The sequence below is a fragment of the Sinohyriopsis cumingii genome, chromosome 19 (genome assembly GCF_028554795.1).
Source record: "Sinohyriopsis cumingii isolate HCF-2022 chromosome 19, ASM2855479v2, whole genome shotgun sequence".
Taxonomy (NCBI): domain Eukaryota; kingdom Metazoa; phylum Mollusca; class Bivalvia; order Unionida; family Unionidae; genus Sinohyriopsis; species Sinohyriopsis cumingii.
Genome location: NC_142979.1, coordinates 14,117,497 through 14,143,783, shown reverse-complemented (window position 1 = coordinate 14,143,783; position 26,287 = coordinate 14,117,497). Strand labels below are relative to the sequence as shown.

General features: G+C 33.5%; 1 protein-coding gene across 4 annotated transcripts in view; it reads left to right on the top strand.

Annotated features, from left to right (window-relative positions):
- LOC149775160 (uncharacterized) overlaps positions 1-25,708 on the top strand; it is a 45,836-nt gene extending 20,128 nt beyond the window's left edge. For 2 of the 4 annotated variants that reach the window (XM_089944346.1, XM_089944345.1), the window contains exon 5: positions 8,251-10,741. In XM_089944346.1, coding sequence (XP_089800472.1) covers positions 8,251-8,943 — 693 coding nt within the window. In that variant the 3' untranslated portion in view covers positions 8,944-10,741. Of the gene's footprint in view, positions 1-8,250; positions 10,742-19,050 lie in introns of those variants that run through there. The other 2 variants (XM_089944348.1, XM_089944347.1) reach the window with 2 other exon arrangements.
- The last annotated feature ends 579 nt before the right edge of the window (positions 25,709-26,287 follow it).

Sequence of the window (26,287 nt, the reverse complement as noted above, 5' to 3'; positions counted from 1 at the left end):
TTGCAGTGAACAGAATGGTAGAAAATACACAACATTTACCATACTGATATCAATAAGCACATCCTTAATGGTGAGTCTGTCAGTATTTTTTTAACAAAATTTGACAAATATTGATTGACTTGTCTTTGACGCATATTAAGCCCCCTCCTACTCTTGGGTCTTATGATGTTAGAAATTTTGTATTTTGGGGCAGTATGCCTTCACATTAGAACTATCAGATTAACTAATATGGTGGATAAACTGTTAAGATTTGACAGATATTCAGTAAATCATTTCCATCATTATGTTTTATCGAAGTCATTAAATTATTCCCATCATTGTACTGCATCAGTGTCAGTAAATTATTCCCATCACTGTACTGTGTCAGAGTCATTAAATTATTCCCATCATTGTACTGTGTCAAAGACATTAAATTATTCCCATCATTGTACTGCATCAGTGTCAGTAAATTATTCCCATTGTTGTACTTTGTCAAAGTCAGTAAATTATTCCCATCATTGTACTGTGTCAAAGTATTAAACTATTCCCATCATCGTACTTTGTCAGTCATTAAGTTATTCCCATCATTGTACTTTATAAAAGTCACTAAATTATTTCCATCATTGTAATGTGTCAAAGTAATTAAATTATTCCCATCATTGTACTGTGTCAGAGTCATTAAACTATACCCATCATTGTACTGTCAGTAAATCATTTTTATTATTGTTCTGTATCAAGTCAGTAAATCATTCCCATCACTGTAATGTATCAAGTCAGTAAATCATACTGATCATTGGATTGTATCAAGTCAGTAAATCATTCTGATCATTGTAATGTATCAAGTCAGTAAATCATTCCCATCACTGTAATGTATCTAGTCAGTAAATCATTCCCATCACTGCAGTGTATCAAGTCAGTAAATCATTCTGATCATTGGAATGTATCAAGTCAGTAAATCATTCTGATCATTGTAATGTATCCAAGTCAGTAAATCATTCCCATCACTGTAATGTATCAAGTCAGTAAATCATTCCCAGCACTGTAATGTATCAAGTCAGTAAATCATTCTGATCATTGTAATGTATCCAAGTCATTAAATCATTCCCATCACTGTAATGTATCTAGTCAGTAAATCATTCTGATCATTGTAATGTATCTAGTCAGTAAATCATTTCCATCACTGTAATGTATCAAGTTGGTGAATCATTCCCATCACTGCAATGTATAAAGTCAGTAAATCATTCCCATCACTGTTATGTATCTAGTCAATAAATCATTCCCAGCACTGTTATGTGTCTAGTCAGTAAATCATTCCCATCACTGTTATGTATCAAGTCAGTAAATCATTCCCATCCCTGTAATGTATCAAGTCAGTAAATCATTTCTATAAATGTAATGTATCAAGTCAGTAAATCATTCCTATAAATGTAATGTATCAAGTCAGTAAATCATTCCCATTACTGTTATGTATCAAGTCAGTAAATCATTCCCATCACTGTTATGTGTCTAGTCAGTAAATCATTCCCATCACTGTTATGTATCAAGTCAGTAAATCATTCCCATTACTGCAATGTATCAAAGTCAGTAATCATTCCCATCAATGTAATGTATCAAGTCAGTAAATCATTCCCATTACTGTTATGTATCAAGTCAGTAAATCATTCCCATCACTGTAATGTATCGAGTCAGTAAATCATTCCTTTAAATGTAATGTATCAAGTCAGTAAATCATTCCCATCACTGTTATGTATCAAGTCAGTAAATCATTCCTATAAATGTAATGTATCAAGTCAGTAAATCATTCCTATAAATGTAATGTATCAAGTCAGTAAATCATTCCCATCACTGCAATGTATCAAGGTCAGTAAATCATTCCCAGCACTGTAATGTATCAGGTCAGTAAATCATTCTGATCATTGTACTTATCAAAGTCAGTAAATCATTCCAATCATTGTAATGTTATCTAAGTCAATAAATCATTCCCTTCACTATAATGTATCAAGTAAGTAATTATTCCCATTTATTTATTTATTGTATCAAAGTCAGTAATGATACAAGTGTGATGATACAATATGTGTTGCAGAATAAGGGTGATGATACAATTTGTATCATGATAAAATTTATCATTATTTACAAGATATCTGTTGAAGATTGATTCCCATGCCTATAAATTCATGAAATCCTGCTATCAAAATGTTTGTGCCACATTCAGACAAACTTTTGTTATTGTTTTTAGTTCTAGAATAAAACAACTGCTGATGGGGACCATCAGGTATAGATAATGGGTCCATAATTAGGCATTTCTGCCATTTTGGTCTCCGTAAAGTAATTATGAAATTGGAACTTGTTCTTTTTGCTGGCATTAAATCAATGAATTACATATATCTGTCATGCATGAATTTGTAATTAAATATGAAAACAATACTCAATAGCAATGGTCAAAATGTAATTTGTCATCTCACATAACCATATACAACCCACCAAAATGTTGCTTTTTGTCATTAGGACTAACAGCTTCTGTATCCCTCTGATTATGGGAACCAGTCTTAGCAAAAACTAGCATATTGGATGGAACCAATCTTAGTAGAAACTAAAAGACAGAGTGCAACCAGTCTTAGTAACAACTGTCAGATTGGGTGGAACCAGTCTTATTAAAAACTAGCAAATTGGATGGAACCAGTCTTAACTAGAAGACTGGGTGGAACCAGTCTTAGTAAAACCTAGCAAATTTGCTAGTTGAAAAGAAGAAAATGATGTCACATTTCATGTTGAAGAGGCATTAAACAATGTACCATATTTATCTTTGTTTCCTCCTCTTTTGTTCAAGTTAAATCATGGTATCAACTTCAAGTACTACTGCATCATTGTTTTCCCAGACTCACAATGCAGTAGGTATTGGGATATTTAATCTGGCAGTAGTATTCAGACTGGTGCAAGATATTATACCAGAAAATATCACGATGCTGTTACATCTAAATAAATTGTTACACCTACAAAAACATATAACTGCTCCACCAGATAGATTTCACATGCTAAGCAAGTTAAATGTAGGCTTTATAATAAAAGAAACTTTCCTACCATGGTTTTTTATTATTTTAAACAGTTACTGACAATATTTTTGTTACAGTCTTGTTTTTTACATTATACTTGCTAACATTTTACTGAAGTATTTGGAACAACTCTAGGCTAACTAAATTTACCACTGTCTGCTGGTGTCTACACCAATTCTCTCTAGATATATTAAATGAAAATTGATAGTGAATCAGCTTCTAATGAAAATTTCTTAATAGAGAAGTGACTAGCAAATGTAAAGAAATATAGTAATAGTCACATGGGTCATGTATGCAAGTTTACTCATTTTAAATTAAATATAAATTGTTCTTTTAAAATTTAACACTGATTCTCTTTAACCAAAATCTATTCAATCCTGGTTATTGAATGCTCAGCACCTTAACTGTCATTAAGAAACTTCCAGGTGAAAATTATCGATCTCTGTTGTCTTTTACAATGGTAGCCATGTACTAGACTATTGTCAAGAAAAGAGTGCATCAAGTGGAATCATCACAATATATTGTAGTACGATATTGTTTATCAATATGCATAGCTTTCATCGTGATATCACAGCACGCTACATTCAATCTAGGTTGTATTGGATCAACCTATAGATTCATTTTGTCCAAAAATGTCTATATACTTTAACATTGATTTTGCCTTATACAATTTTTGGGCCATCTAAATAATAACCTTCCAAAGGAATGTAGATGTATAAGAATTCAAATGAAGTGAATGCTTGCCACTTGAAGTTATGTAGAATTAAATTCTAAAATATTACACCCATTACTGAAATAGTTGGTGTTGAATGCCTGTATGACCTGTGTGACTTGCACTTAAACTCCTGCTTTTCTAAAATGTGAAACAGTAGTGCACATACATGTATACAGGGGAATTGTTTCTTTGATAAGCACAAGTGACCTCTGTTGGACAGTTTTGACATATGGGACTACTGGACTTGTCTGGTACAATTCTGACATATGGGACTACTGGACTTGTCTAGTACAATTCTGATGTATGGGACTTCTGGACTTAAACAATTCTGACATGGGACTACTGGACTTGTCTGGTACAATTCTGACATATGAGACTACTGGACTTGTCTGGTACAGTTCTGACATATGAGACTACTGGACTTGTCTGGTACAATTCTGACATTAAACTACTGGACTTGTCTGGTACAATTCTGACATATAGGACTTCTGGACTTGTACATTTCTGACATATGAGACTACTGGACTTGTCTGGTACAATTCTGATGTATGGGACTCCTGGACTTGTACAATTCTGACATATGTGACTAATGGACTTGTCACAGGGCAGGGCTTATATAAATAATAATTTGCTTCAAAACTGAAGTACTAAGTGATTGTCTTATCATCAGGTATGGACTATGGTAATCTTCATACAGTTTTCCAAATGATACAGTTTCCATTAGACTTGTTCAGAAAGTACTGCATATACTTGCAACATACATGTATGCGCTGTTCAGTCATATTATATGTCTGAATCGTCTCTACGTTTTGACATATCTAATAACATCACTACTCCAGGGTAAGTCAAATCCAACAGCGAGTTTGCATTGACCCAGATCTGTCAACACATCATATACTGATACATCTGGGTCTTTAGTTTTGTAGGATTAATCAGTACAACAAATAACATAGACCCTTTTCTGCTACTTGCATTTTATGACAGCAGATCAGGGTCAGTGTTTTTTGCAATCGAACCCAACTAATAATTTAATATATATGGTAAATCTTATAATACAAGTACCATCACAAAGATTTCTCAAGGAATATATTGTTGTTCTTAAATCATAAGTCTTTTTTATTTAAATACATGTAACTTGTAGGTTTTTAGAAAGAAATATTGTTAGAAAATAATATTTTATTATTAGTAGTATTTTATTTTATGTTTTCTGTTGGACAGATATTACTGCTGTGATCTCTGTTACATTATATTCTGCTGGACATACATTATTACTACTGTGTAAAGTTCCCTGTTACATTATATTCTGCTGGACATACATTATTACTAGTGTGTCAAGTTCCCTGTAACATTATATTCTGCTGGACATACATTATTACTACTGTGTAAAGTTCCCTGTTACATTATATTCTGCTGGACATACATTATTACTAGTGTGTAAAGTTCCCTGTAACATTATATTCTGCTGGACATACATTATTACTACTGTGTAAAGTTCCCTGTTACATTATATTCTGCTGGACATACATTATTACTAGTGTGTAAAGTTCCCTGTAACATTATATTCTGCTGGACATACATTATTACTACTGTGTTAAGTTCCCTGTTACATTATATTCTGCTGGACATACATTATTACTAGTGTGTAAAGTTCCCTGTTACATTATATTCTGCTGGACATACATTATTACTACTGTGTAAAGTTCCCTGTAACATTATATTCTGCTGGACATACATTATTACTACTGTGTAAAGTTCCCTGTTACATTATATTCTGCTGGACATACATTATTACTAGTGTGTAAAGTTCCCTGTAACATTATATTCTGCTGGACATACATTATTACTACTGTGTTAAGTTCCCTGTTACATTATATTCTGCTGGACATACATTATTACTAGTGTGTAAAGTTCCCTGTTACATTATATTCTGCTGGACATACATTATTACTAGTGTGTAAAGTTCCCTGTTACATTATATTCTGCTGGTCATACATTATTACTAGTGTGTAATGTTCCCTGTTACATTATATTCTGTTGGACATAAATTGTTACTACTGTGTAAAGTTCCCTGTAACATTATATTCTGCTGGATATACATTATTACTAGTGTGTAAAGTTCCCTGTAACATTATATTCTGCTGGACATACATTTTACTACTGTGTAATGTTCCCTGTTACATTATATTCTGCTGGACATACATTATTACTAGTGTGTAAAGTTCCCTGTTACATTAAATTTTTCTTTTATTCCATGCCAGGAATATTACTTCATTTGTGTGTTGTTACCAAGAGGTTTTCTATAGATGTTGAAGAGGTTGTAGCTACTTGAAAATACTACTACAATAGCTAGTAGATTAGTGGCAAAGCAGGCATGAAAATACCACTACAATAGCTAGTAGATTAGTGGCAAAGCAGGCATGATTCTTGTACACGTAAACATGTACTCAGTATATGATATTCAAGTGTTTGTTTTGAAGACTTATAAAGCTGCTCCATGTATTTTTGTTAAAAAGTACTTCTTTTTGCTTTTTTCAAAACTTTTCATTTCATTCATTCTTGTGAACTTAGTCTTTTTCAAAACTATACGTATCAATCTACATGTACATATGTATTTTATGATTTCAGATACTACTGCATTGTGATTTTGCTTTGAGTGCTGTGATTTTTTAAAAAAAATTATTACAGCAAAATAAATTGTAGTGTACTGTACCATATGCTTATATATATATATATATATATATATATATATATATATATATATATATATATATATATATATATATATATATATATATAATAAGTATTTTTTGTTTTGATTTATAGGTAAGCTATAGAAGCATGATTCTCCAAAAATTGTCCTGGGATATGCATAGTTACATCTCCAAAATTTGTCTTTGGATATTTGGATATGCAAAGTATAATTCCAAAATTTGCCATGGGATATAATCAACTCTTTAGTTGTGCAAATAGTTTATGGTTTAATGCAAATAGACACAAATTCAGTTGGGCAAATAGTCCATAGTTTATTGCACATAGAAATTAATCCATTTGGGCAATTGGTCTGTGGTTTGATGCAAATAGACATGAGTTCAGTTGGGCAACTGTAATTTAATGCAAATAGACATGAATTCATTTGGGCAATTGGTCTGTGGTTTGATGCAGATAGACTTGAATTCAGATGGACAACTTTAATTTAATGCAAAAAGACATGAATCCATTTGGGCAATTGGTTTGTGGTTTGATGCAAATAGACATGAGTTCAGTTGGGCAACTGTAATGTAATGCAGATAGACATGAATTCATTTGAGCAATTGGTCTGTGGTTTGATGCAAATAGACTTGAGTTCAGTTGGGCAGCTGTAATGTAATGAAAATAGACATGAATTCATTTGGGCAATTGGTCTGTGGTTTGATGCCAATAGACTTGAGTTCAGTTGGGCAACTGTAATGTAATGCAAATAGACATGAATTCATTTGGACAATTAGTCTGTGGTTTAATGCAAATAAACATCAAATCATTTATTTTTGTTTTTGTGATAGTCTCTTTTGTACTAAGTCATAAGCAGGGATCTTTTCAGTTTGGAAAACCAATGGTCCTTCAAAAATGGTTAATTTTTTTAATATAGCACCAAAGTTGATGTCATTTTCCTGCCATGTCATGGCATTCAAGGTGTCATTTTGGAAATATAGCACCATAGTTGAGCATATCTTCTCAGTTTGTGATGGCATTGAGGGTTATTTTAAATAATGTTAATTACTTATTTAGGTATCAGTTTTCATGGTTCTGCATAAAATGTTTTTTTGTCATCAGTAATTAAATTCATGGATTTAATTGATAGGGAGTCCTGTGGCTTCCAAAGAAGGAATTTTTATTCATGAGATAATTCAGGTTTTAATAAAATGTGGTGGGTGGATGTGATTTAGATTTTTAATGTAGCTTTAACAATTTTTCAGTCATATCGCTATGATGTCTGCAGTGTGACAGTTTATAGTGATGTCTATCACTGGGGCATCATGCTGCAGACATGTAGCATGATGTCCCACCCAGTCACATTATTCTGACACCAGGCCGACCAGTCCTAACCTCTTAATGCTGAGCACCAAGTGAGGCAACTGTTACTAACATTTTTGTAAGTCTTTGGTATGACTGGGCCGGGGACCGAACCCACGACCTCCCGCATCCGAGGCAGACACTCTAACCACTAGGCCACCGGAGCAGTCCAGTAAAATGTAGCAATCATTCAATACATAAAGATTGGTTCCTTGTGAAAAATAGAGAATTCACATTAGATGGAATTAAAAGATGATGAAGTCAGAAGCTACTATGGAATTTTAACTAAAGCTTAGAAAAGTAACATTGATAATATATATATATATATATATATATATATATATATATATATATATATATATATACACGAATATTTCTCTAACCTATTAGTATTGTGTAGACTCCTTTGTACAAATTGTTATGAATTAAGGGACCTTTGCATCAACCTATTTGCAGTGCTGCAAGTGTAAATGTGGATGTGATTATTCTTCAACCTGCTGTGATATGGAACCTAATTGTAATTGCTGTAATACAGAGTGCCAAGCTTTCACTTGTTGCTGTTTGGAAATACGTGTAAAAAATCCACACTTGACCTCCAGAAACTTCAACAGTAGTCTAGCCAGTCATTCTAGGATTATAACAGAAAGTTCAGAAGCAAACTTGTCCATCTTGACAGCCAGATCTGTGAAGTCTGTCAGTGAGATTGAGCTGTCAGTTAGATCTACCAATAGTCTGCTGTCATCTGTTCATAAACCAAGGACATCATCGCCAGTCGTAAAAACATCATCTGCTAGGTTACTTCCGAAACCATTTGATCCACCTCAGAGGACTGCCAGAACACAACTAAATGTGAGTAGCAAGGCAGCAAAAAATACAGTGAATAAATCTGTCTCCAAGAGTAGTGCTCAAACAAAGAAAGTGATTGGTGAAGAAAATAATTCTCGACCAGTTCCTGTTTTAAAAAAATCAAATGCCAACAATTTCAGTGATACAAGCATTCACTTGAATCTCAGTTCTGGAGTAACATTCAAAAATGAATTAAATACTGGGAGACCACCACAGCCATCCCGGCCTCTGCCAGTTCCACAGTTGTCCACAGAGTCTGAAGAAAAGAGTAGCTTTAGGAAATTGCCCCACCTACCAGACTGATTCAAGATGGAGACCTGCAAAGCTAGTCCATTAAGATAAAAAGGACACGATGATCTTTAGACTTGATGTCAAAATATTTAACTTTTTAGAATGGACCTGACTTTATATCCTCAGAATTGACATAAGTTGCTAGTTATCTCATTTCTTGACATTTAGATATTGAGGCAAGTGTTTGGCTGTAACCAAACACCATGATGGGAACAATCTATTGAAGGTCATTCAGAATATTAATTGTTTATCTATATGATTCAGGTTGCATTTATTTTTAATGTAAACAATTTGCATTTGAATATTTAAAGGCTTTATTTATAAATATAAATTTGCTACCTTGGTACACAGCTTAATTTCCAATGAAATTGTATTTTAAAACTTAATTTTCCTCTGAACTTTTTCAAAGTTTATCCATTTTTCTGTGTTATAAGATTATCATACATGTACAAATTTTATAAAAATACAGTGCAACCATTCTTAAGCAGTGACCATTGGAATGGATATGTTTTGCTTGGGTAAGGGACATGGCTTTAGATGAGATGTTAAATCATCCCTCACTTTAATGATGATCGTGCGAGCCATGAAGTGTTTCCATGCTATCAGTAAGGTTGCCATATACAAAGGGTGCATTATACAGAATTTCTATTACATGATATAAATGGACCTTTGATCATATACACCTTAGACAGATGTGCCTTATAGTGAGGGGCAACTGTTTGTGGATAAAATGAAAATATGGCCTTGAAATAATTAAACTCTAGCTTGATATGAGATGCTAATAATTTAGGAAGATGAGCATTACAGGATGGTTGTGCTGTATTAGTTTAAAATAATTGATATTATTTATTATGTTGTTGACCATTAATGCAAATTTAACAGATTATCGTTATGCTCCATCTCCTTTATACCTCAGGCATAATTAGCTTTACTATCTGACTTGCAAACCAATGCCATCTGGCATTATGAATGTGTGTTGCCAGATCAGAGAACATTAATACATTTATTATCAAGAATCGTTTTCCTGGATCTGTTTGCATGTTTAACTGGAATTAGCATGTCGTTTTGCTGCCTCTGAAAAATTTAACTATATCATTGCATATAGATCTTGCATATTTTAACTTTTTTCTTTTACCCTGATTTTCTTTTACCCTGATGCTTATGCCGTGTAATTCCATTAGAACAGTCTTGTCTAGTCGATCCAAATTCCATGTATCCAATATTGTTTTTTCATATAATTCAGTATGAAATGTCAGTCAAGTTGATCTAACTTCCATTTATCCATTATTGTTTTTGTTTACGTATCAATGCTTCCCAATAAGGTCACTAGCTGACGGTATTCTGCCCATTTTACCTAGACGATGGGCAACCTGGCAGTTTCTCTTATATGCGATCACAAAAATTTACCATTTTTAACAAGGCATACTGAAGCAAAGTCAACTTATAAATCACAAATATTGATACTAACAGAAAGCTTGATTTGCGTTCTGTTTATATATGTACTTTTCGTAAAAGTATATTGAGATTCAGTGAATAATGTGGTGGCTGATGACGTCATTTGGGAACTATCTATTGTCTAAATACTTATATAATGTAATCCTGTAATACCAGTAAAATTTAGTTAATCTAGCTTCCAATTATCCAATATTATTGTTGTTTATGTATTGCCCTAAAGAGAACATGTTGCAGGTCAAAAGAAACCTTGATTTATTATTCATTAGTTATAATAACATGACAAAAGGTCTGCAACAGCTTGAACAATACACTGCCTTTGTAAAACTGAGAGTGAGAATAAATTATTGAAGCTTCAGTTAAATACAGTTGAACATGTCAATAGCTGCTACCTATGGGAAAAGGCCAAACTGAACTTTGTACATAGGCGACCTTTGCATGTGGTTCACCTTTCAGACTTCATTTTTGAACAAATATCATGCACCAGATACCATTATTATTATTATTATTATTATTACTACTACTATTATTATTATTATTACAGATTTTGTTTAGCGCACTATTCAGTAAAATCATAAAATAAAAGTAGATTTTCTTTTCTATATTTATGTTCCACACATGATTAATGTATCCTGCTCACCATAATCCATTCAATAAATTAGATAATCATTGACACTTAACAAATCTCTGATCTGAGTTTGCTTTGTGCACTATGTCAAAACTCAAATTTCAGTATCAACTGACTGCTTACATGTCACTGTGGAACAGAGGACTGACTCTTTGTTCAGCTAATTTATATAATTAGGCTTAGAAATGCCCGTCTATATTTCAAACAGTATCTGGATTAACCATTTGTTCAACTTGCAGAGATCAAAAGATAGTTGGCTTATGTGAGAGGCCTGTCATGGTTGTGGAATGAAAAAACTTTGCTTGCCTTTACAGGCACATTTTTAAAAACTGAATGACTCCACATGAAAAGGGATGTAAGTTATATATCTCCACAAAAATGTATTTCCATTAGAGATAGTTTTAATTCAAAGGCAAATAGATGAAAATATAGAATTATAACTGTCACACTGGCACATTATATATTTATGAATTTTATATTGGAAATGTTGGTTCAGGAAATTTAGAATGGTCATCAGGAACAGGTGACCACTACGTAAAGCTGAGCATTTGGACAGGTTTGACTTTATCTCAAAAACTCTTGATGATACTTGCAAGAAATATTTAGCTCTAGCAACTTTTCTTTAAAAATATTCCTGTAAATTTTGAAGTTTGTCCATGTATGGAACTTTGATTAAATTTTTAATAAACAAAATCTTGTATATACACATAGCAGGTCAGATAATATAAATGTTCCATGCTAGGTTATATACATGTACCAGGCCAGATAATATATCACATATGCTGTATAACATGGGGTGATGTAAATTATCTTACCTGACTGTATATCCTAACAAATTTTCACTAATATCCCAATCCCAGGCAGGTTTTGAGGTACAGGTCTTTTTCATAGAATTATGTATGTTTCTGTTAGTTAACTGTCAAATCATGGTAAAGTTGTGGGTGGGAGATAGGGTATTCCTGAATGTACAACTTGCAGAAAATATAGAATAATAACTATCTGGGTTTCATTTTTGATGGTAGATATTCAGAATTTGGGTTGGTTGCATAACTTTGAATTTATATATGTATATGTGTGTGTGTGTGTATGTATATATATATATATATATATATATATATATATATATATATATATATATATATATATATATACATACATTTTTCATTAAAAAGAAATGAGATCTGCAGAATTTCCTTTTACTGAATGATTAAAACAGTGAGTGGTATTTCAAAGATACAGCCTACATACTATACATATTTTCTATTTGTACCACATACATATACCAAAATGTCCAGTGGAGTGCAAATTGACATCAAGAAGCGGTATATTGATGAAGGAAATTAACTCTTCATGTCCCAACTGTGTAAGTCTGCTACAAAATGTTCTGCAGCTATTGCAGTACAGTCGTATTGGAAATTGTTTATATTTCTTCTTTTTCTAGCTATTTTTATTGATTAATTAAATAAAATAAATATTTAAGGTTTAAACTCGAAAGTTGGTTGAAATAAAGAATGTATAGTTGTGCAAACAGTACTGCATGACTAGCATCCCAACCATTGAAAGCATTCAGCCATCAGCAAGTTCAATAAGTGGGACTAGAAGACGCAAAAAGGAAATAAACAGAAGGCCATTTAAACATTGCAGCTGTTCCAGTTTATTATTATGCATGATTTTCCATTGCTACTGAGTATATGATTCCATTTTATCCTTCATCTCTTTCTGTCTGTCTATCTCTTGGTCAGTTTGGCTGTCAATTTTACCAACATAGGTCCAGAAAGAGAGAGATTGGTAAAGCTGACAGGCTTGCTGACCAACCGTGAGAGTGGGAGAGAGGCCTTCAGTCATTCAATATTTAAACATCATCTGTTTTAGACCCTTTTTAAAAATTTGTATAAAAAAGAACAAAATTTGACATAAATTTTAGCAGATGTGTGCTACCTTGTCAAAGAATTAACCATATGGTATTCTCATTTTGACAGACTTTTGCAAATTTATATCATTGGTTTGTATAACATTAGAAAAATCTATGGAAAGTGTACACATGTCATTATAAGAATTTGGAATTCTTGAAGGGTACATTATTATTATTATTATTATTATTATTATTATTATTATGATAGTGCAAGTTCAAGCTCAAGGTTTTCATCTAGCTCAAATTGTGATATTCTCCCTCTCTCCACAGCTTACCATGTATTTGTGTTCCTATGAGAGAGAAAGAGAGAATGCTGTAGGAATTTTGTTGAAATTTATGTAACATGTTTTATTTGTTTAGAAAATGTAGATTAAACAGGCATTGTACATATTGTTCTGATTATTTTATTGGTATCCCGATGTAATACTACAAAAATGCAGTGGAAAGTGTACACATACCATCATAAAGATTCAGGTTCTTGTAAATTACTTGGTGCAAGTTCAAGTTCAGGGCTTTCATCCAGCTCAGGTTCTCTTTTCTCTCTCACTCCACAGAATTCTGCATATGTTTGCCCAAGTGACATGAGAAAAAGAAAACAAGGAATCAAAATAGATTTCCATGACATAGTTTAACATGTTTAATTCATTTAGAAAGAGTTATGAATATTTTTTCACACATTCTTATTTTATCAGTGATTATTAAGTGGAAATTCATGATTGATCAGTGATTAATAAGTGGAAATTCATCACTGATCAGTGATTATCCAGTGGGAATTCAAGAATGATCAGTGTTACTAAGTGGAAATTCATGACTGATCAGTAATTACTAAGTGGAAATTCATCACTGTTAAGTAATTGCTGTGTGCAAATTCATCAGTGATCAATTATTACTGTTACAACTCTATGGTCTTACACTAAGTAACAGAAAAAAGTGAAAACCAACAAGTTTTGTAAAATTCAACAAACAGTTTATTTCTCTAGAATACAAAGTGAAAATTTAAAAAGAACTTACGATATTAAGAATTTAATCCCAAAATGGTCCTAAAGGTTTTATCATAAGTACAGATGTGTAGAGCTCCAACTTAATTCCAGTGGTATTCCAAATAAGTTCAAATATTGCATGTGTTGATGTGCCTTTAGTCTCAAACTTGGTAATGTGCCCATGACCTGAGTTATGATTTTGATGTATCACAATAATATAATCCAAAAATGTTCTTGTCTGGATTCACTATGATTCTAATTAATGCTCCAGTCCAAGAATATTATTGATGAACACTTTGTATTTTTGGGTGAAAAAGAATTTGAATAGTTAATTCCATGCAAATGAAAAACTGAACACAAAAATAAGACAGATTCTGCTTCAGGATGTTGGGGCAAAAATAAGTAATTTCTCAAGTAAACAACATTATATAAAAAACTAAGACAAAAAAAGTAGAATCAGGATGAGGATCAAACATTCATTTTAAGAAAGTTATAAATTGGCCACAAGATAAGGTCTATTACTAAAATTATAATAAAGAACATGGCAAACTTCAGGCACACCAGGTTTTTTCATGGGGGAATACCAATGTCCTAGACACAGATTAAGATAAAAATGTTTACCTCTATTGAAAATAATCCACACCCACAGAGAAATATTAGGTATGTATTATGTTGTTTGAAATCAATGCCCCATTTCAGGTACACAGTAAATTTGATTTTGGACAAAGGGCAGCACAAAATACAATTACACATTTAATATATAATCATACTGAAAAAAATTAACAAATAATAGCATACATAACATTACTAAGTGGAAATTGATCACTGATTAGTGATTATACAAAGTTGAAATTCAGCAGTGATTAGTGATTATTAAGTGAAAATACATTACTGATCAGTGATTGCTAAGTGGAAATTCATCACTGATCAATAATTACTCAGTGGAAATTCATCATTGATCAATAATTACTGAGTGGAAATTCATCACTGATCAGTGATTACTCAGTGTAATTTCATTACTGATCAGTTATTGCAAAGTGGTAATGCATCACTGATCAATAATTACTAAGTGGAAATTCATCACTGATCAGTGATTACTGAGTGTAATTTCATCACTGATCAGTGATTACTGAGTGTAATTTCATCACTGATCAGTGATTACTCATTTTAATTTCATCACAGATCAGGAAGACATACAAGTAATATTTAACTGTTGAACCCATGATTATTTGCTTATTCAGATGCCACAGGTGGGTCACAATTTTGATGTACCAGTGATATTGGTATGTCAGATTATATTATAACAACATTAATGTATGTGTTATAAATATTTCATGCAGATAGGGTTATTAATGTCTTTAAAACACATATTGTAAAAATCAGACAACTAATTTACTTTCTGTGAACATCAAAATTAACATGTGAAAAAATAAAACTGTTTTATGCACAAGACAATTACACAAAACATGTGCTTCCTGACTGAAGTAAGTGCAAACTTTCTGAACTAATCACTTCATTGTGGTTTCTTGCAGTAGATGCATTTATTACATTTTCTTGCAGTAAATGCATTCACTAAATTTTCTTGCAGTATATGATTCTAAAACGGGGTCCTGATGAAAGCTGTGTTATTCATCAGTTCTGCACCAGATGAGCAAAAGATAATTTTAGACTGCCACAAAAATATAGAAATCATGTCCATGCAGAAACAGAATCTATGTAAAAGTTCAGGACATTGAAAAAAATCTCAGAAAATCAAAAAATGAAAACATATCCAATCTAATACTGCAGCCAGTGACCCAGTCTCCATTTATTAAGTACAGTTTGCAATGTTCCCCCACTTCAAGTCTGGTACCCTGCTTATGTAATATTTAGAGGTCAGATTCTTTAAGAGATGTAACAAATTATGATGGCCACAGGTGTCTTCTGTGCAGATTTATTTAAATTTGTCCACTAGAACAGTGATTGCATCGTACTTTTACTTCCTATGGTTCCTAGTCATAAATAACATACAGGATTATTTGAACTAAAATGTTTATTCTTTGATATCTCTTAAAGATATCTCAGAACGTCTCAAAACATCAAGTTCTGAGTTTGTATATACATATATATATACACACACACAGTAAAACATGGCTTGTGAATGCCTTCACACTCAGATGACAGTTACTGGAAACAGATGTTCTTCCAGATACTTTAAACTGATTGATTAATCTGGATTTACAATAAATCCGAATCAGAGGAGTTGAATACACTGTATCAATACAATAAATCCGAATCAGAGGAGTTGAATACACTGTGTCAATACAATAAATCCGAATCAGAGGAGTTGAATACACTGTATCAATACAATAAATCCGAATCAGAGGAGTTGAATACACTGTATCAATACAATAAATCCGAATCAGAGGAGTTGAATACACTGTATCAATACAATATATCCGAATCAGAGGAGTTGAATACACTGTATCTAGATAAATGTTATCATCAATAACTGATATGGTCTGTAGGGAAAAAAACAGTTCTTTTATGCTGTATATGCTGACGTATAAAACGAAAGTCGAGTCCAACTGCTAGTAACATAGACCCTTGTCTGTGCTTGCATCATGCACCAGCTGAACAGCGTCTGAGCTGAGTTTTTTGTTGTATTGATTACTCCTAACTGCACAGACACAGATCTACTGGTCCATTATGCAATTATCATGATTCATGGTATGTGGATACATCTTGACAGTACAGCTGACAACATTATCATGTTTCATGGTATGTAGATACATCTTGACAGTACAGCTGACCACATTATCATGTTTCATGGTATGTGGATACATCTTGACAGTACAGCTGACCACATTATCATGATTCATGGTATGTGGATACATCTTGACAGTACAGCTGACCACATTATCATGTTTCATGGTATGTGGATACATCTTGACAGTACAGCTGACCACATTATCATGTTTCGTGATATGTGGATACATCTTGACAGTACAGCTGACCACATTATCATGTTTCGTGATATGTGGATACATCTTGACAGTACAGCTGACAACATTATCATGTTTCATGGTATGTAGATACATCTTGACAGTACAGCTGACCACATTATCATGTTTTATGGTATGTGGATACATCTTGACAGTACAGCTGACAACATTATCATGTTTCATGGTATGTAGATACATCTTGACAGTACAGCTGACCACATTATCATGATTCATGGTATGTGGATACATCTTGACAGTACAGCTGACAACATTATCATGTTTCATGGTATGTAGATACATCTTGACAGCACAGCTGACCACATTATCATGTTTTATGGTATGTGGATACATCTTGACAGTACAGCTGACAACATTATCATGTTTCTTGGTATGTAGATACATCTTGACAGTACAGCTGACCACATTATCATGTTTCATGGTATGTGGATACATCTTGACAGTACAGCTGACCACATTATCATGATTCATGGTATGTGGATACATCTTGACAGTACAGCTGACAACATTATCATGTTTCATGGTATGTAGATACATCTTGACAGCACAGCTGACCACATTATCATGTTTTATGGTATGTAGATACATATATATAATATATAAATGTCATTGTAGAAGGCCTCATGGCAGATTGGTCAGTGACCAAACAAGCTTCTTCTTTAAATAAAGTCATTATTATTATTATTATTATTATTATTATTATTATTTATTATTATTATTATTATTAGTAGTAGTAGTAGTAGTAGTAGTATTATCTTGTTGTGTACAGCTAGCCACATAATCTTGTTTCACTCTATGTAGATACATTTTGATGTCTATAGCTGGCCACAAAATTATGCTATTTGGTATGTGTGTACAACACCATCTTGTCAACAGCTCAGGATTGGGCTTGGCAAGAAGGCCATGGCCAGCTTACATTACATAGCTTTTAATGTACATAAGTGCTGATAAATTGACCAGATGTATATGACTTTGTAAGCATGTGAGTAAATAATTTACTTTTTCAATGATAAATGACTTGCCAAAGCCAATGCAGTCTCATTGTCAAGCACTTGTGGGAAGGAATTATATTTGGGCATTTAAATGAGATAGCTGGTGACAGGAGGTAAGCTGGGAAAGTTATATTCTGACTGGATGTTGAGGTAACAGTTCAGTGGAGGGAACTGTTATGGTAAGTTGCACTTTAAATATTTTCAATTTGTCAAACAAAATGAGGTTATAAGTCATTCACCAATATACATGTATCACTGTCATAAAATACTATAGTAACTAATCTTGAAAATTAAAAATGACAATATTACCAGTTATATTTATAACAATGGTAATACTTACTAGTAGGATAGAGCCCACGCAAAGTAAAAAGTTTTCATGCTGACATTAATCTAGGGTTTGGGTGGACATGTGGACATGGGCATGGAAGCCAAAATGAGTGACATATCAGGCTGTCAGAGCAGACTGGATGAAAAGCTAATAAATAGTTGTTCTGTGCATTTTTCTTAGTATATTAAAAAGCATTTGTATCAACTGAATATACATTGGACAGAAATAGCAGAATTTTTAATTTATTTTGAGTATAGTGGTAAAAATGTTAAGATAACATTGATGTCCCTTGACCATTAGCCAGGTTAGGGTAGTAGTTTCCTGTTAAGGTATTTTATCAATGAGAGGCAGCATTGTTATTTACTCCTCTGTTGTATTTGAGATCCTATTTACTATATATTGAATAATAGGTTTATTAGGATGCCATCTTGATGTCCAAAATGCATTGCTAAATTTGACCGTATGCCAATTATTAACTGCATGTAGCCTGGAAGGAATGTATCCCAGAGTTCATAGTGCAGTGACCTTCAAAAACAGGGACAACACTGAAATACACTTGTATTTGGCTGATTTTTTTACATTTTATGGCTTTTGTCTCGCCTACATAAGGATAGTGAGACATAGGGATATATTTTTCAGCTGTGACATAAACAGCATTAAAGGAACACTGTTTGTGTTGAAATTCTTCCAAGTCTAGGATGGAGTTGGGGTGGGTTACACCAGCAGCTGATTCTGTGGAACACTTATCACTAATCTTGAAGTAGATATTTATGTTGGTACTTCTTGAATATTTCTGTTTCTTATTTGCTATTTCTCTTTACATAGCTTTTGAATGAAGATCTCTACGGACCAGATGGAATTTGCACATTATGTTGTCCACAAGAAGATAGAACACAGTCTGTATGTAGTGTGTGGCAACACTGGAATATTTGCTGTTGTCATTGTGACATCAAACGACCACCACCGGGACATGCTGTATCATTCATTAGGCCAGATACATTAAATATGCCAGATTCAGTAATTAATTTAAACAATCAACTTGCAGCTCAAGGTTTCCAGTTACAGTTGGTTCCTAGCAACATCGGACCAACTTCATCAAGTAATCATGACAGCAGACACCAGTTGAATTCCAAACAGGAAAGTGAAGTTATAATTCGATCAGAAATGATCAGAAGATTGCCAGGAGATACTTCAAGACAGTTTAGAACCAGTCAAGTGCTTGGCCGAGGTTTGGACACAGGTTTAACATCTACCAGAACTTTTCAGCCTGTTTTACCAGCAATTCGGTCAAATGCCTCAACAGTTGAGGACATTTCAGACATGCCTCATGGAAGGACCAGACATGGAAGCCTTATTCCACAGGTTCATGAGGATACATTAAGGCAGTATATTCAAACAAGACGACATCAATCTATATCATAGGCTAGTGAAATACAGTACTTGTGTTCATTTCTCCTTGAAATAAAATGGGGCTAACTTTCACTCAAGGAACTGTGTTGATGGTATTCTATTTAAGTAAAGGACTAAAACTTTTAATCAATATCACTCTTTATGAATCATAGTTCTACTCCAGCAAAATATTTCCAACTTTACAGAAATATGTTATAGAAACAAGTAGATAAAGCTGCAGATTGCATGCAAGTATTATAATGAGATATAAAACTACTTACATCTGCATGAATACATTTATGGGTGGTGTAATGAGGTTGGGTCTACTTTTTACCTTACTCTTTTATGACAATTGTACGGAAGAGCCAATTGAATTGCCTCATAGTGGTCACATGGGTTTCATTAGCCAATCATTTGTTGGGGCTTGCAACTGCACAGTTACTTGAATTGTAATTAGCGTCACCTTCAACTGAACTGCAGAGGAGCAGAGACGCAATCCTGATTTCAGTAAATTATATTGTGTGGAATTTAAGTCCCACCTCTGTCCCTACACAGCCTTCTTTTTTATTTCAAGTTTTGAGTAAAGTTTCAGCTACAAAGAACAAGCTCATTTTATTAGATAATAACGGGGGGGGGGGTGCAGCTTTAATTTGGTGTCATCACGTTCTCATTCATAAACTAATTGTAATTATCTGATAACACATCCATCTGATAATTTTTTTCTTCAAGTTTTGAGTAAAATTTCGCTCCTGAATTTGTAAATTTTACTGATTTCTAGCTTGGAATAATGGATGTATACATATGTGCACCAAAGAATTAAATGACAACTCAGCATTTTAGTTCATGATAGGTGTTTATTGACAGATGTGGCATTACTTAAAGCATTATGTCACCTGCCCACCTCATACTGGCCAAACAAACTCAAAATATCTTCTTGCTTAATCAGCACAATATCTCGTAGGATTTCACTGTGTCTGCATTTCATAACTTATTAAAAGCAGTCCATTTTGTACATCTGTAGACTGTATTAAAAATCAGTCCATTTTGTACGTCTGTAGACTGTATTAAAAATCAGTCCATTTTGTACATCTGTAGACTGTATTAAAAATCTGTCCATTTTGCACATCTGTTGACTGTATTGAATTCAGTTCATTTTGTACATCTGTTGACTTTATTAAATTCAGTTCGTTTTGTACATCTGTTGACTTTATTAAATTCAGTTCATTTTGTACATCTGTAGACTGTATTCAGTTCAATTCATTTTGTACATCTGTAGACTGTATTAAATTCAGTTCATTTTTTTACCTCTGTAGACTGTATTAAATTCAGTTCATTTTTTACATCTGTAGACTGTATTAAAAATCAGTCCATTATGTTCATTTAGACATTATTAAAAATCACTCTATTTTGTAAATCTGTAGACTTTATTAATGGTCATCACTCAGAACCAAATTGAACAATGAACTAACTGATGTATATTACTTGCACAAAATGTATATTAATTACTCAGAATGTATATTTCATGTTTTATGTTGGTAACAACTGATTAACAGTTTAAGATTTCTGTCTATAATTGGGGGCCCTGAGTGGTCTAAAGTGCTCTCCGTTATGGATCACTGTCATCTCACCTCTGTCAACATGGGTTCGAGTCTCAGATTCGGCCAATGTGGGTATGTGAGAAAGTTTGCCATTAGCTTCTCGTGGGTCAGTTTTTCTTTCCGGGGTTTTCTTGGATTCTTCCTCCACCATTAATACTTGTCTGCCATGTATGGCCTATTGTGTGCTGAAAAATGGCGTTAAATCCCAAACAACAACAGCTGTCTATAATTGTTACTTCCTGTTGGACAATTCAGCTTAAAGAAGGAAGGCTGCTTTGTTACTAAGAGTTGTGTCCTCTAACTTGTAATTCATGTATGTAACATGACCATATGGGAACTTAACTTCTTGTAACCATATGTATGTCCTGGCCACTTCTCCACTTGAAATGTTCAGTTCCCTGCCTAGTAGAGATGCCTGCAGTTACCACTGGCATGCAGGCTTGTTAATTAATATGGCTGATAGGTGACTTCTTGTTATCTACCAGTGCCATTTCACCTCAGACTGAGTGGTTTCAAGTCCCAGGCTCAGCCAGTGTGGATATGTAACAAAGCTGCCAGTAGGTTCCCATGGGTCGGAGGTTCTTACTGGGGTTTTCCCATGTTCTTCCTCCACCAGTTATACTGGCCATCATGTATAGCCTATCATGCACTGAGAAATGACATTACCCATAAAAACAACAACTATCTTACAGTTCTTCTGTTGTATATCAGTTATTTTAACCCAGAAATTGAAAACAAGCTTGCTGTCATCAGAATGTAAATACGTACCATGCTCAAATGTTTGTTTTGGCTTTCAAGTGTTTTTTAAAAACTATTTGAGGCAGAATAGATTTTAGGTCAGAGGCATATCATCTGATAGTATTAGAGAGGGGCATTGAATCTAGATGAGTTAAAGAAACAAATGGTCTCACCTGGAATCCACATGTCTTTTCAATCAGTGGCAAATTTACACAAATCATGCATTAGCAGTACGAAAATCATTTGTCTACCAACTTGAGTAATAGCTCCAGATTCCAAGCTCTTCTTACTTTCATTCATAAATCTAAACTCCTGACCCAAGAGTCAAAACAAAAAGCATCTCTCACACTCAAAGCTTGGACAAAAAAATAATGACATCTGATTAGTCAGCAATTCAGAGTTTTTAATTGAGTGTTAGTTTGATTGTAATATAGGGGTCTGATCATTTCAACTAATTTTGTCTTCAGGCAAGTTTGGCTAATCAAGGTCTGCTGTGTTTGATTTTTAACTAGAAAAGTTCTGTCTATCCCTCTGTTTTATCTGATATGCCAGGGGTCAGCAACCTAAAGCATGTGTGCTACAGGTGGCACGTCAAGAGGTTTTGTGTGGCACATGAAGAGCAGCCACAGATCTCGATTTTAACAAGTTTACTCTCTTACTGGTTGCACACATTTGTTCATTTTGTAATTAATCCAGGAAAAAAGTGGCACACTATGTAAAATAGGTTGCCAAACACTGTCATATGCAAATCCACTAATAGAGCTTCAGTTATATTGGAAGTCCATGTCTGACACCAGTAAAGCTTCAGTTACATTGGAGGTCCATGTATGACACCACTAAAGCTTCAGTTATATTTGAGGTCCATGTCTGACACCAATAGAGCTTGTTATATTGGAGGTCAATGTCTGATACCACTAGAGCGTCAGTTATATTTGAGGTCCATGTCTGACACCAAAAAAGCTTGTTATATCAGAGGTCCATGTCTGACACCAATAGAGCTTCAGTTATATTGGAAGTCCCTATATGACACCAGTAGAGCTTCATTTACATTTGAGGTCCATGTCTGACACCAATAGAGCTTGTTATATGGGGGTCCATGTCTGACACCAACAGAGCTTCAGTTATATTTGAGGTCCATGTCTGACACCAATAGACCTTCAGTTATATTGGCAGCCCATGTCTGACACCAGTATACCTTCAGTTATATTGGGGGTCCATGTCTGACACCAACAGAACTTAAGTTGTATGTGAGGTCCATGTCTGGAATGAACAGAGCTTCAGTTATATTGATGGTCCATGTCTGACACCAGTAGAGCTTCTGTTGTATTTGAGGTCCATGCCTAACACCAGTAGAGCTTCAGTTATATTTGAGGTCCATGTCTGACACCAATATAGCTTAGTAATATTTGAGGTCCATGTTTGACACCAATAGAGCTTAGTTATATTTGAGGTCCATGTCTTGCATATAAGGCTCGCATATATCTATTTCTCCACATCATCAACAATAACTGAAGCTATTTTACATTATAAATTGAAATGTCTTCTTTCTAAAGAAACATTTGGTATGATTGTGTCATACCAAATCTGTTCCCTCTTCAGGGACTTAACTAATGAGCAATTGAATGTTCAGCTCCAACCCTGTTTGAGTATAAATAAACCAGTTGCGTTTCCTTAACAGTCATGTGCATGGATGCTTTTAACTCATTAACCCTTGGAGATTTTTGTCATTTTCATCTGAAATGCGAGTAGGAAACAGATTTTGGGGGCTACTTCTGAATACATCCCAATAAATCGGCTTACACAAGATTTTAGTGTAGCCTGCGGCCTAGTTGTGTTAGAAACATTTTTCATTGGCTATTTCACTCATGCATGAGCAGAAGGGTAAATGTTGGAGTTCTTTTTTGTTTTTCTTTTTGCTTATTGGACCCATCTTTATGTCCTGGCCACTTTTTACTCCAAATCTCCATCTTATCCCACTTTTTGCAAAGGTTCTTCTGTCTGTGTGCAGTTCGGACTGATCTGCCTTAGATTTAAGACCCAAAAGTCTAAAATCCAGGCACAAAATCAGATTCTGATCATGAGCAAATTTTGGGTATAAAACAAATCGGGTCTCAAAATATATGTTTTTCCTTCAGTATTTTGTAATGTGACTGGAATGTCCAGATTATTTGGTACCATTGTAGAGTTACATCTGTCTACTTTAATGTAATACCACTCATTAGTGTATCTTAAATGACCTTGATGCTACAGAACTCGGAAGTAGGAAACTACCTCCTGATGCTTGAATGGGTGCCAGGGGTTAATGACTTAAATAAACAAACACGAAATACCTATAAACTATGTACTTCAAGAGAGACATCATATTTCACCCATTACCCCATTCTATAATGGAAAACCCTTAAAAGTTGAATTATGTCATGTCTTTTTAAGAAACTATACTGGTTGCATACTCTGATAAGAGTTTGTATATAAAATATTCCTTGATAAATTGTTAATCAATTTTTATGTGAGGTAGGCTGTGGCATGAGATATTTAATTTTTATGTGAGGTAGACTGTGGCTTGACATATTTCGTTTTTATGTGAGGTAGACAATGGCTTGAGATATTTTATTTTTATGTGAACTAGAGATATTTCAATTTTTAATTTTTATGTGAAGTCGACTGTGGCTTAATTTTATGTGAGGTAGACAATGGCTTGAGATATTTCATTTTATGTGAGGTAGACTGTGGTTTGACATATTTTAATTTTTATGTGAGGTAGACTATGGCTTGAGATAAATCAGTTTTTATGTGAGGTAGACTGTGGCTTGAGAAAATTCATATACTTAATATCACACTCTGTAAAAAGTTTATATATCAGAAAAGTTGTATTCTGGCGGTCCTTCATCCATTTTAAAATGTTTTATCCTTTGATTTTATTTTTTCCTTTATGATTTTATTTTTTCCTTTTGCTTTACATGATCCATGTTTTATCAGCAAGATTGTGTTATTCCTCATCATGCCAGAGTCAGGTAGACTGGTTCTCTTTCATAAAACTTCTCAACACAGGCATTGTACCATATATACTCATTTATAAGTTGGATTTGACTACAGATAGCATTGTCCCAGATCTGCCATAATATAATTTGTTAGCAGATCTAGGTCTATGTTAGAACTATTCAGCAATGCTAAAAAAAATACCCCCTTGATCCATCAACTCATATTGTGATGGCACTTCAGAGCCTATGCTGTTTGCAGTTAGAATCAATTTGTACATGGGTATATACAATAATTATCTGATAGTGTTCAGTGCTAATTATTAGAGATAGCATAGCTTTCAAAAGGCTCTCCTTATTGCTTCTAGTTAGGATGGTCATTGGAGTTCTTAATGAGATTCATTATTTGTGCATGGTCTGCTTGTCATTTAAATTCATTACATTTCTTTTATTTTACATAACATTTAATTGTATTGTGTGAAATTTTTATTAAATTATTTTGTTTAAACAGTAGAGAAAACGTCTAAAGTGATATTTTTGTTTGAATGTCATTACATGTAAAGTTAAAATTTACTTTGTTCATCCAATGTTAGTTTTCAGTCTTCTCCTTCACAGCACTATATCGATTTTTGCATGATCATTGTTATTTATTATTATTTGTATTATTTATTATAAACCATTATTTGTATTGTTCTTACTATTCCCACCCAGGTTGTGATGTAATTTCATAGACGTTATCTGAAGGTTCAAAATCTTCTTTACTAAAATAAATACAAAAGTGTATTTCATTTCCTTTTTTTAATTTTCTTTGTGATCACTCTTCATTTAAAAAATATTATATGAAGAACTAAAATTCATTTTTCTACTCCTCTCTATATGTTTGCAGTGTATATGATTATAGTTTACCCATTGTCATATATAACTAGCAATGCATATCTCTTTATATTTGTGCATCCATAATGTCGTTCAATCCATCCACCCATCCTTCCCTTCATCCATCCATTCCACTTTCATCTCAGCGCAATAACTCACTTAATTTTCACTTATCTGTGTAAAGGTAAGGGACATAAAGCTAGTGTATCCATCTGCGTGTGATACTTACATTTCTATTCTGTAACTTGATAACCATTTCAGATTAAGGGATGATACTTGGTACATTTTTCATTTTTTTTATTACACTTTCAATTTATCTCATTAATTCTAAAGTGTTTAAGATTAATTTATGAAAATTGGTATGCTTTTAAATGATTGCGATATAAGGAGTCCTATTTTCATGATTAAGATATTTTTCATTTTCCATGACACTTTCCGTTGGTGTGTGCCTTTAATGTCTCATAGACATAAATGTGTTTTTTGGGGCTT